This window comes from Acanthisitta chloris, unplaced genomic scaffold (genome assembly GCF_000695815.1).
Source record: "Acanthisitta chloris isolate BGI_N310 unplaced genomic scaffold, ASM69581v1 scaffold82, whole genome shotgun sequence".
NCBI lineage: Eukaryota > Metazoa > Chordata > Aves > Passeriformes > Acanthisittidae > Acanthisitta > Acanthisitta chloris.
In genome coordinates this window covers 144897-157966 of record NW_008661962.1, presented here as the reverse complement: position 1 = coordinate 157966, position 13070 = coordinate 144897, and the positions used below count along the sequence as shown (strand labels likewise).

General features: G+C 36.5%; 1 protein-coding gene across 1 annotated transcript in view; it reads right to left on the bottom strand.

The window, feature by feature from the left end:
• Nucleotides 1–13070, bottom strand: part of USH2A (Usher syndrome 2A (autosomal recessive, mild)) — a gene marked incomplete at both ends in the record, with an annotated part of 237604 nt that overhangs the window by 86140 nt on the left and 138394 nt on the right. Inside the window, 2 exons of the mRNA XM_009070392.1 lie at nt 2911–3073; nt 6806–6957. Coding sequence (XP_009068640.1) covers nt 2911–3073; nt 6806–6957 — 315 coding nt within the window. The remainder of the gene's footprint in view (nt 1–2910; nt 3074–6805; nt 6958–13070) is intronic.

Genomic DNA, 13070 nt, shown 5'->3' with positions numbered 1-13070 from the left:
ATGACTTGACCAGACAGTCAAACAAAATCTTCTACATATCCCCTTCCTTCATAATGGACATTATTTTGACATCTAATAATCTTTGCAGTGCTTTGCAACAGACCATAGTTAAACTTCTTCTTAATAAGAGAAGGTGACTGTACTGTTTGGGAAATTATGAGTTCATCTATTAAAGACTCATATTCCTACCAGAAGCTTGAGTTTTTATTAATGATAATGATTTTAAATAAAGATTTTTCAGTTCAGAGATGTATACAGAGAAATTACAAAATATCAGTGTGGTCCTTGCTCCCCAAACTGATGTTTAATGTACCAGCTCAATCAGTAGGTGCAACCATTTTGATGCAGCCCTTCTAGGTGAATTCCATCTTCAATTTTTACATTTTAATCCCTGCCTCTTTAACAGACATTGCAGCAAAGGATGAAATACAGTTGTTTGTTGTGTCAAGAAAATACCAATTAGCCATCAGACAATTCAATAAACTTTGTGTAAATATTGTGAACAGATGATGTCTTATATAAGTTTAGTGCATTAATGCCTAATTTCCTTCCTGCATACCCCCAAAACAGCCAGCTTAAATGTCAATTGCTAGAGCTCTGACTTCTGGGGGGAAGCACTGTTTATTTATTTGGCATTGCAAAGCAAAGTTTCAGCAACAGTGAACAAATGTAATGAAATTTTCTGGGTTCCATTCCCCAATGATTCTTTCACCACTACCCGGCTCTCCTGAGTTGAACTAACATAGCAGGCACTTTAAGTCAACTCTTATAATTGCTTCCAATTTGCCTGTTTTGCTTTTGGCAATTAGCAAACTGAAATGTTATCATGAAAGAGTCCATCTCATTTATAAGGCCAGGTTTTCTCTCCACTAAAATATGCAGGCACTCTGTTCTTTATTACCAGCAGGAGATAAATGGCTGGTTTTCGTTGCTGAAGAATATATAATGGTTAAAAAGTCACTTTTTTCCTCCAGCTCTACATAAATCACAGAACTAGTCAATATTTAATAATGCTTGCCTTGGTCTGGAGTCCCTTGATCACCCCTGTCATGTGTAATAGCTCCCTCTCCGATATCTTTGACATAAAAGCCCAGCTTTACTGCAATACTAACATGTAGAGGGTCATTACGGATCGACATTTACCTTAATCTGTGACTGCCAACCATGAACCGATAAATTCCAGCAGATTCCACTGGGAGAAATCAGTAAACTTCTCAGTGGAAAGAACTGAAGGAAAATTCTGCCGAGAACAGAATACATTTTCTACAAGGGCTGCTCTGCAAATGGGTTTTGACTTTTGAAAGTTCTCTAGCTGCACAGCTTTGCAACATTTAATACCGTTTTGATGGTTTGAGAGACGGGATGACAACTGAGGATGACATGACTTAGAAAGCAAGCAGAAATTTTCTTTGCAAAAACAATGCAAGATTAAACACAAGGGGAATATGGCTTTTGCATTATTCACCCTGCTGCCTTGGCGGAAATGGCTGTGCTGTCACAGGTCCAGCCAAAATGTTGCTCCTTTTTTTCAAATTGATCATCACTCCTTCTCCTCATAATCTTACAAGTGCTTCACAGCAGAATACATCAAAGCCTTCATTGCATAAAAAAGGGACACAACAGCCTTTGTAAGGAGTCAGCAGAGACTGCCTACCACACACTACACTCCTCAATAAATGTGTTTCTCCAAAGAGCACACAAACAATTTCATTTATAAACTACTTGATAGAGGACAGCGATTACAGCATGTATGTTCTTCTTTAGCATTAATACTGGAAACAACAAATCTGTCTCATTATGAGCAGAAAAAAAAAAAGGCAAGTTATGAAGTCATCAGTGATTCAATTCTCTGTTACTGCATTTACAATATTGATTAAATTTGTGTACACTACATAGAAGGATTAAATGTCATCCAAACATTATTTTTCAACCACAATTTCATATTATACGCATAAGAAAACATTTTTATAGTTGCCTAATGTCAATCACGCAATTTAAACTGCACTAAAAATTAATGACAACATTGTAAGGTATAATTCATAAACATTACTTGTGTACAATATTTTATTATTTATTATACCTTAGAGCATGCTTAATAGCTCAAATTGACATACTAAATGCCCATACTCATTTTGTGAACATTCATTTTTATTCACTGCCCAAGTATTTTACATTTATGTAATAATTAGAGGACACAGCACTCTACTCTCAACTGAAAAATATGCATGTTTTGTTATACATTTGAAAAAAAAGTCCATTTACCCTCTTTAGTGCTGTATATCTTCTTTTACACAGGGGCAACATAGCTAAGTCTACTTGCTCTGATTTAGCAATATTTTCACCCAAGACCACATCACTATGTTTAAGTTCAAAAGAAGAAAAAAACCCCAACAACTCACAACAAAAGCCAGTGGAAGCAAAAGAGCAGCCTGCAATACAATAACTTTTAATGGGTAAGTCTTACTTCTCAGGTTTTGAGTCTGTTTATTATATAGAAATAAAGAGCTGGGTTTCTTTTCCTTCCTTGTTCAAATATACCCATGATCAGCCGTATTATGAATAGCTCTCACGAGTGGCTCCCACTTATATAAGCAAACCAACTGAAATTTTGTGAGTATAGCTTCCTTATCTGAGTGAAGGTTGTGAGATAAGACTGTGTGTATATCTAGAGACTAAATGAGTGCAGAGGGCTTATCTTTATTTGCCAATTTATGTGTTTGCACAAATGTAAAGCACCATAAATCAAAGGAGCAGTTCTTAAAGAATAAAATTGATAATCCTAAAATAATCAATGGCACAGCTAAAAATATAAAAAAAAAGTAGAAAAATTTAGTGCTAAAGGAATTTTAAAAAATAAATAAATGGAATATCATTGTTATCATTACACTTATTATAAAGGGAAAAAAATACCTTGATCAGCATAGAAGAGACCTGTAACAAGGACTGTGTAGGTCAGTTTTCCATTAGGTTTATTTGGGGCAAGCCACTTTAATTGAACTTCTCTGGATCCATCAATAGCAGTAAATACATCAACCACTCCCTCAGGGGAAGCTTCCATGGTCCGAGCTTCCACCTGTAAGTTCAACCATATGATCAAAATTTGGTGCCATAATTCACACAGAAGGAAAGAGAGAAGCAAAATTTTAAGAAAAGTTATCTCTTCAGGGAAAAAATAAAAGAGTAACAGTGCAGGCATCCTAATTTGTAAGCATCTTACTTTCCTATCATCTACATTTGTTTGAAGCTGCCCAACAACTAACATACTTTACATTGAGACCCCTGTTAGGGACATGAATTAAATATCAGAAAAGAATGAAAGATTAATTTCTTGAAAACACCATTGCATCTCATGTGGATGAATGATCTCAGCTTACTGTAAGGAGAGGAAGTATCAATAGAGGATCATGGAATTCTCTATTTCTGCACTTAGAAAGACAACTGTAAAGAACATATGTTTAAATGATGTAGTAAATTACTATAGATATTCAATAGAGAATAAATATCTTTTGCTAAATATTGGTTGCTCCCTGAACTAATTTCAAGGTTCACTTAATAAATTTAAGTTGCAATAAAAAGTAAATCTTTAAGAGAAACTATTATAAGAGAGTTGGATAATATACTGAATAGGAAAGATTTTTTATATAAATAAATAAATACTTACTCAATAGTCTAGAAATTTAGTATTTCAATTTCATAACTTGTAGTAAAGATTTGGTTGTACGGAACAAAACAATTTGTTATTTATGGCAACAAGTTTGTTTCTCATACATTACTTATTTGATGTTTTCTAAAGTATAAGATGGTTTCACACCTTTCTAAGTGCCTCTCAGCTGCAGGTTCATGGGAGTGCTAATAAATGCTATTTTTAATCTGCCACACCTGCTCTGTCATCAAAATAACCAAATATATTTTCTCTGTCCTTGAAACATGAATGTTTTACTTTTTAGCATGTAAAATCTGAAAGCCTATTGTTTACAAGTGCCAGGCTGTATCTTTGATGTGCATCAATATCTCTACATGTGCTTCTATACTCATACATTCTATTATACTTAAAATAGGTGATAAGTGGCAGTAAAGTCAACAGGATAAAGTACATGCTTAAAGACAAACAAATACTTCACGGATTTATTGGATGAGCGCCACATTGATTATTTTGATATTTCAGGGAAAAAAAACCAACATCCTTTTGGAAGAATTCAACTAAACTGCTTTCTAAACTAAAATAATTTCCTGTGAAGTGCTGCTAAATGCAGGTACTGCAATCAGAAATATAAGAAACATGAAGAAAGGAATGACTATTATTTTTTCCTATTGAAGTGGGTTAAAAAAAATCTTGAAACAATACAAATTTGTAGCAATCTGTATCACATCCTAAACAGCTGCAACAGCTGTATTATGTCTTTGCCTTTTTCTTTATGACCTGCTATACAAACATATGGCAAAGAAAACCTGTTTCATGTTTATTTTTCTAGACATTATTTTATACACAATTCTGTGATATTTTCAGATGTGTTTATTAATAACTTAATAAACAAAACTTTGCTCTCATAAGAGACACCAAATCATTTGACAGCAATTACAATATTGAAAAAAGATTGTCATCCACCTAAGTTATTTTTTTTTTAAAAGTAGCAGCATATACATAAGCTAAACCCCCCAAATTCAAGCCTAATAGCAGTGGGTTGAGACAAGAAGCATTTAGTGTTGGACTTTTCCATTTATTTGCAAGGCATTTACAAGAGCTAACACATTCCAAAACCAGCAGAATTTCAGTTCTCCTGAATTTCCCTAAAGAACCTATTTCCTTTTTTTTCTTTTCAGGAAAAGAAAACCAATTACAACAGACAAAAAAGCTCATCTTGCTTTTACTAGAAAGATATTAAAATTTAGCTTTTCATAATTTACATGTTAACAATTTCTCACTTGAAAATAAATCATAGTCACAGGGAAAAAAAGGTTCAACAAAAACTGTATAACCCAAACAAAAAATGCTACAGAAACAGAATTATGGATAATGCTCTCACAACTGTTCAAGATCTTCAGAGCCAACTTCAGAAACATAAACTGGATAAATCCCATATTTAGGATAGTCACATAACATTCTTTGAGTGATTAGGGCACATTAAGCACAAGATAAGCAACAAAAATAGCTGTAAGCATATCAATTTACAGCTGAGGGATGTTTCCCATACTATTTAGAGAAGAGGCAAAACATTAAGTTTCTCTTTTTTTGCTTTAAGTGTTAGATTTATTCCGTAATTGATAAGAAAATCTTTTTTTAAAAAAATCAGATGAAGATCCAGTGCTTTAACTTCCTGGCAGCACTTAGGTGAGCCTAAATAAAGATGTTGTACTTCAATTCCTTTGATTAGAGATGGATCACTGGCTTTGGAAAAACAGTTTGCAGATGGGATGCAGATGATTATCAGCTACAGCAACCCCTACTTTGAATTCATTCAAAAGTCAAGTTACAAGTCTGTAGTTTAGTGGAGATGAGAAAAAACACTAGTACAAATATTTTTTAAAACCCTAACTACTGCCATTCTGTTCTGAACTTCTGATGCCTATTCGATAGGAAAGTGGTACTGAAAATACGTATTTCATCTGTATGCAAAATTTGGTAATGACTTCTCTTTAAAAATCACTAGTAACACAATGTATTAGGTTACTGCACATCAAATACCTTAAACCAAGGGTTTCATTTGGGGTGTTTGTGAAGTTGTAAAAAATGTACAAGAAAAATTGGCAAAAAGCCATTCAAGCTTTTAAGAGTAAATATCCTTCAAAATAGAGCAAGCTATAAAATGTTTAATGGTTATAAAATCTGGTCATCTTCCACAGATAGGTGATGTTACCAACATTTGAAAGGAAGCAGTCTTGGAAATAATATTGAAAATATGACTAACAAGTTATACAATCGAAATAAAATCTGGAAATTCTTTCCAGAGCACAACACAGTGATGTTATAAATTGCCATGGAAAAACAAACAGAAAATCACAAAAACACTCCCAAATCTTTCTCTTTTTTCTTCCTTTTCTTTTTATCAAAATTTAAAGTGCACATATAAAGCTGAATGAAACAAAAAGTGAAATCCCATATTTAACACAGGCTTCTTTCTCAGTTATGCTTGAAAACAAAAGCAAGCATAGATTAATCAGCCGCACTACTATGAAATCATGCTAGATTTATTAGCTCAGCTAGATGTCTAAAAACCTTTAACAAAATAGAAAAGCATCAGAAGGTCTGTTTTTCCACATGTCAGATTGAATATTCCTGTGTTCTCAAATCCTGAAAAAATGGGGTGTTGAACAAGACTGTTAAAATATGTCCAGTATAATATTTTGATCACATACTTGCAATCAAAGGATTAATGAATTACCATATTTTCCTTGCTCCTGTTGCCACTTTTGGCTTCTGCAACTCTCAAATTAACTTTAGTCCTTTCAGTCAGGCAGCCTGAAATTTGCTCATTACTGGAACAGTAACTCTTCCTTTATATACATCCTTATAAATCTGTCTAAAGCACATCTGCACCTTTCAAACATATTAACTCCATTAGATTTCAACAATGTGTGTTTCAGCCTCAGTTTTCTGCCTTTCTTCACTGTACCTATCTTCTACTTTGGAATCGTGCCTAACAATGACCTATCGAATCTTTAGCAGCTCTTAAACAGGATTCTTTTTTAAATGTCACATTTTGCCAGATGGGTTAGTACTGCCCAGAGTGAATCATCACCATTTACTCTGATATTCACCGTCATCTGACATTTATTACACTCCCAGAATGCAAATTAAGGTACTCACCAATGGACCCAAAGCACAACCTTTTGCATTACATGCCTGGACTCTGAAGGAATGCAGACTCCAAGGAGCAAGTCCATAAGCATAACAACTTAGCTGTGATGAATTTTGCAGCAGAACACCATCCATATACAATCCATAGCTAGTAATAATACCTATAAAACAATGTGATAGCACTCAGTCTCTAAAGAGCCACAGAATTTAGAAGAAAACTAATGGTACAGACATCAGGGTGGTAGCAGTAATATTTCAAACAGTTTCCAGTTAAGCAGAAAACGTTTAGCATAACTGTGCATGCAAAACTCATTAGAAACATAGTTTCCCATCTTTAACTGTTGAAAACCTTCCAAGTGGATTGCATCTTTTAAGAACAATTACACAACCCCAAAGATTACCCCTTAACAAACTTGTTTCTGAATAGCAGCCAATATCACTTCAGAATCAGGAAAATGGAGGCAATTCTGTTTCACAGCCTACTCTGCATGTGGCTATTGAAACAAGAACTGGAAAGCCAGACAAAACCACCTCACATCTTAACAGCTGTAGACTTAGAAAAAAGTGCACAATATAATTGAAATGTGGAAGGACAACTCAGGCAATGCTATAACCACAATAAATCAGTCACAATTTTGTCACACAAAGTGTCTTGTTGAAACTCATTCTTGATGATAATTATCTCAGACTTTCTGAATTTTGCCCACAAACTGGATATTTCATTAATTTGGGGTAAGGTGGTTGTAAAATAATTTTGCCCACTTTTATAAATGAAACCACAAAATATTATGCACTGCTGTTTCCTTCTCAATATGCTGTAGAAAAAAAATACTGAAGTAAACTATCCTTTACCTATTCAGTCTAAAGAAAGAAAACATCTTTGCAAATTCAAAACGAACCTTAGCTTTTAGACAGAGGAAACAATAGTCCTTCTTGTAAAACTGGCTAATACTAACTCAAGAATTTCAGATGATTGCTTTTCTCATTTATAAGGAATTCTAAAACTCTATTCTTCCACAGGTGCATGATAGGACAGCATGAATCCTGCACAGAATATACATAGAGTGTTTTGAATTTATTGAACTGAATTTTACAGATTTACTTAGACTTTGGAAGTTGAAGTTGCAAAGTCCTTTTTCTCAGGGCTATTTCTCCATCTTTCTAACTTCTGAATAGTATTGCTTTTTAAAAGATATTTAAATATGAAACCTTGTGGTGTATAAATGCAAAGCTATAGGATTCATTTGAAGTGAGTTTTGTCCAGAGAAGTCTTCTAATCTTTCCATTACAGATAACAACTTTGTATCGTAAAAATATAGTTTCTTTTCCTTAAAACTGATTTTTTTTTGAAACTACATTGAGGAAGATTTGATTTGAAATTTAGAAAAGATTTTCCGCTTTACTAAATGGAGAACTGCTTTGTAAATAAAAGTGTATATACAACTGTTTCAGCTGAGCTTTGAAGAGTCCTACTTCAAATGATTTATATGCTAAAGTAAAGCAGAGCTGAATATGGTGAAGTGATTCACAGACTCTTAATTCTTTTCTCTTCTAGAAAAGTGAGAGGCTAAACTCAGCTCAGCAGAGACGTGTGTGCAGGAGGAAGTCCTGGTAAATCTCACACTATCAATCCTACCATATTTGACAGGTTGCTTCAAGCAAAAATCCCTTGTAGTTCTGTGTCTAGTTGCTTGTAAAGCAAAAGCATTATATTGCTATTTGCTCTACATTAAATAAACAAATGACATATATATACTAATAAAATTTTATTCATCTCAGAGAAAAATTATGAATCCTGGCAGTAAGGATATTTTACAGGGGAGAAACTCCAAACATTGAGGCACTTTAAGTAAATTTACCAGTAGCACTAACCCCTTTAAAGTATCATAGAAACATAGAACAGGATCATAGAATTTCCTGAAGCAAAAGGGACCCATCAAAGTCCAGTTTCTGGTCCTACTCAGGACAATCTCAAAAATCACTCCATGTGCCTGATAGCATCATCCAAATGCTTCATGAACTCTGTCAGGCTTGGTGCCATGACCATTTCCTGGGGAATCTGTTCCAGTGCCCAACCACACACTGGGTGAAGAATGTTTTCCTAATTTCCAACCTAAACCTCCCCTGACACAGCTTCATGCCATTCCCTCGGGTCTTGTTGCTGGTCATGAGAGAGTATAGATCAACATTTGATAAATCATTATTAATTCTTTTAATACTTATGGTAACAGCATGAATCATAATGAGATCATTTGACATTAATGTAGGTGTCATATGTACCTCTATGGGACCTCTGCTGTAACTCAGGATTGATTAACTGGACCATTGTTTAAAACTGCTCCTAAAGCCACAGCACTGTGCAGCATCTACACTCTGAGAAACTGCCTGCTGGTCAACACTGTGAGCTTTTGTTAGTTCTCTTACTACTGCAAGCATCTCTAATAAGCTGATCCATTTTCTCTTGATTTTACTTCTGCCTTTGACTTGTAGGACACTGATGGAGAAAACTAGAGAATAAAAAGAAAGGAAAAAGTACATTTCAGAACAAAAGGGCTAGTAGTCGAATTTCGAGATGTGAAGCCATTTTTCTAAATTTGGCAATAATTATTTTTGGCCAGGGACAAATAACTTCACCTCTTTATTTCACCAGTATATGTTTCCAAAGCATACTGAGAAAAAGTTGGCCCAAAGTCAATGAACTTCTCAAGACTTGTTGGCTATTCCTGAAGTTTACCATGCATGAAATATTGAAGAATATAGGACATTCTTGCAAATTACAAGGCTTTTTGAGCAACATATGGTCACCATGAAAAGATGCAGTCTTTTCATAATTATTAAGTCTAGGCAGCTAGATCAAATCTTGGTTTCACTGAAGACAAAATCTCTATTGACTGTAGTACGATCATGTTTCATTTCTGAAGAGAAATTTAAGAATGCAAATTAAACTGAATAAAGCTACACAGTCTTCTCTTTTCTTCATCCTCTCCCCTCACTGGGTAAGGCCATATAATCTGTAAATGATATTCCAGACACTAAAGATGAAAAGAGGTTTTGAATCTAAAGTACTACAAGCACTTTACTCTTAAGGTACAATCTAGAGGTCAAATCTTAAGCAAACATACTTTTACCTACATCAATTTCACTGACTACAAACACCAGTCATCTCTCACAAGCACAAGGATTTGCAGGAAGACGTACTGGCTTAGTTCAGTGAATAATTCTATAAATCAGTTTTTACTATACCTAATACTTCCCATACAAATTCCACATAGCCTTGGAAGATACAGTCCAGATCAAGACTTGTTTTTACCTATGAACTGTACATAAGCAAAGTGAATTTTTTGAGAATTGACCATCTAAGGAAAACTTCCTATGGTGAAAAGAAATAAGGTCACTTCCTCTTGTGGAAGGATTTTAAAACAGCAGACCTCAAACTATATGGCAAGACTATAATGGATGTGCTCTGAAGAATAGATGATTCTTTATTGAGGCCAGTAGAATAGTGAAGTTTCAAAGCAAAATATCTGATGCCACATGTCATTTCACAAGTCTCTGCATACCTTGCCCTCAACTAAACAGTCAATATTGCTTATACTATCTACAATCCACCTTCACATGTGACATGCATATGAAGAGTGGCATAACTCTGGGCCATGTCCCATCAACCTTTTTATTGTTGCTTTGAAAATAATACAAAATAAAATGTCCACATTTCAAATATATTCAGCACATCATCGTCCAAATGTCTTTTCCCTAACCTACACTTTGCAGATAAATGATATTTCTGAAGCAACTTTCAACAAAGAATTAGGTGTATCATTTCCCATTTTCTTTGAAATCACTTTTTTCCCCACAAATAAATGCAATTTGGCCTTAAATTCAACCAGAAATGGAGTCCAGAAATTAAACATCCATGTTTGGATAAAATTAGCCTAAGATGGTCCCTTATCTCAAAGCTTGACTCTTCTCATTGTGTCATTTAGACTTTAATCCTGTTTGCCACCTTCCGCTTTAAGGGTAGCATATTAATTCTCCTTAATGTTTTTCTAATTTGTGGCAAGCAGCTGGACTCCATATATGCCATGAGAGCATAGTAAAGTCTCTGCTGCCCAATCCCCAGTCAGCCTACACAACTATTCAAAGCTGATAAGCTTTCTCAGCCCATGGAAGTAAACAGTAATTTCTGCCAAACAGTGTCAGAAGAAAGGAGCTGGGAGAGGAAGGAACTGCCCCAGAGATCTGCTAAGGAGATAACAATCTATGATATCCAAATCTTTGCAATTCTGACGTTTCCACCTGAAACAAAACCAAGTACGGTAATTTTAAAAAGCACATTTAGTAGGCTGAAATGCACCAAGTTTCAATGAATAAGTTAAAACGAAGAAACAGTCTATCCCTTTGGAAAAATCAATAAAGAAACAAAACAAAAGTAAAAGAGTTACATTAGAACTTCTGACTATGAGAATGCACCAGTAGAATGTTGAAGTTACAAAATTTAAGGAAACGTGCCTTCTGCTGGTCTTTCTCATATTTCAGTCTTCTCAAATATGATATTTTTTCAGCCTCTTACATGGTTTTAAAACACTGACAGAGAGAGAGATTATAAATGGTGTGGTCACTAAGCAGGCCAAAAGATGTGCTGAGAATGACCAAAACAAAGTCTCTGAATGATGCAAGCTTTCCTGATTAAGCACTTAGTGAAATCTTTTAGAGCTCATTCATTGTTGGGGCCTTTTAAAAATTCTTTTTATGAAATGAGGAAAAGGATGGAAAGAAGAAATTGGAGAATGGGAAAATGCATCATTAGATATATCATAGTATTATTTATGTTGGAAAGGACTATTAAAACCATCGAGTCCAACGGTTAAGCCAGCACTGCCAAGTCGACCACTAAACCATGTCTCAAAGTGCTGCATATTTTAAATACCTTCAGGGATCGTGACTCCACCACTTCCCTGGGCAGACTGTTCCAATGCTTGACAACCCTTTCCATGAAAAAAATGTTCCTAATATCCAATCTAAACCTCCGTGGCACCACTTGAGGCTATTCCCTCTTACTCTGTTACTTGGGAGAAGAGACCAACGCCACCTCGCTACAACCTCCTCTCAGGTAGTTGTAGAGAGAAATAACATCTTCCCCCCGAGCCTCCTTTTCTCCAGGTTAACCACCCCCAGCTCCCTCAGCTCCTCCTCATAAGACTTGTGCTTCAGCCCCTTCACCAGCTTCGTTGCCCTTCTCTGGACATGCTTCAGGACCTCGATGTGTTTCTTGTAGTAAGAAGCCTAGAACTAGACACAGTACTCAAGGTGCAGCCTTGCCAGTGCTGAGCACAGAATGATGATCCATTCCCTAATCCTGTTGGCCACGCTATTTTTGATGCAGGCCAGGATGCCATTGGCCTTCTTGGCTACCTGGTCACACTGCTGGCTCATGTCCAGCTGTTGACCAGCACCTTTTCCACTGGGCAGCTTTCAGGCCACTCTGCCCCAAGCCTGTAGCACTGCATGGCATTGTTGTGACTCAGATGCAGGACCTGGCACTTGGCCTTGTTGAACCTCATACCACTGGCCTCAGTCCATCAATCAAGCCTGTCCAGATCCCTCTGCAGAGCCTTCCTGCCCTTCAGCAGACAAGCACTTCCCCCCGCGCCTCCTTTTCTCCCGGTTAACCCCCCCCAGCTCCCTCCGCTCCTCCTCATAAGACTTGTGCTTCAGCCCCTTCACCAGCTTCATTGCCCTTCTCTGGACATGCTTCAGGACCTCGATGTGTTTCTTGTAGTAAGAAGCCTAGAACTAGACACAGTACTCAAGGTGCAGCCTTGCCAGTGCTGAGCACAGAATGATGATCCATTCCCTAATCCTGTTGGCCACGCTATTTTTGATGCAGGCCAGGATGCCATTGGCCTTCTTGGCTACCTGGTCACACTGCTGGCTCATGTCCAGCTGTTGACCAGCACCTTTTCCACTGGGCAGCTTTCAGAAGAAGCCTAGAACTAGACACAGTACTCAAGGTGCAGCCTTGCCAGTGCTGAGCACAGAATGATGATCCATTCCCTAATCCTGTTGGCCACGCTATTTTTGATGCAGGCCAGGATGCCATTGGCCTTCTTGGCTACCTGGTCACACTGCTGGCTCATGTCCAGCTGTTGACCAGCACCTTTTCCACTGGGCAGCTTTCAGGCCACTCTGCCCCAAGCCTGTAGCACTGCATGGCATTGTCTCAGATGCAATGCAGGACCTGGCACTTGGGCTTGTTGACACTCCTACCACTGCT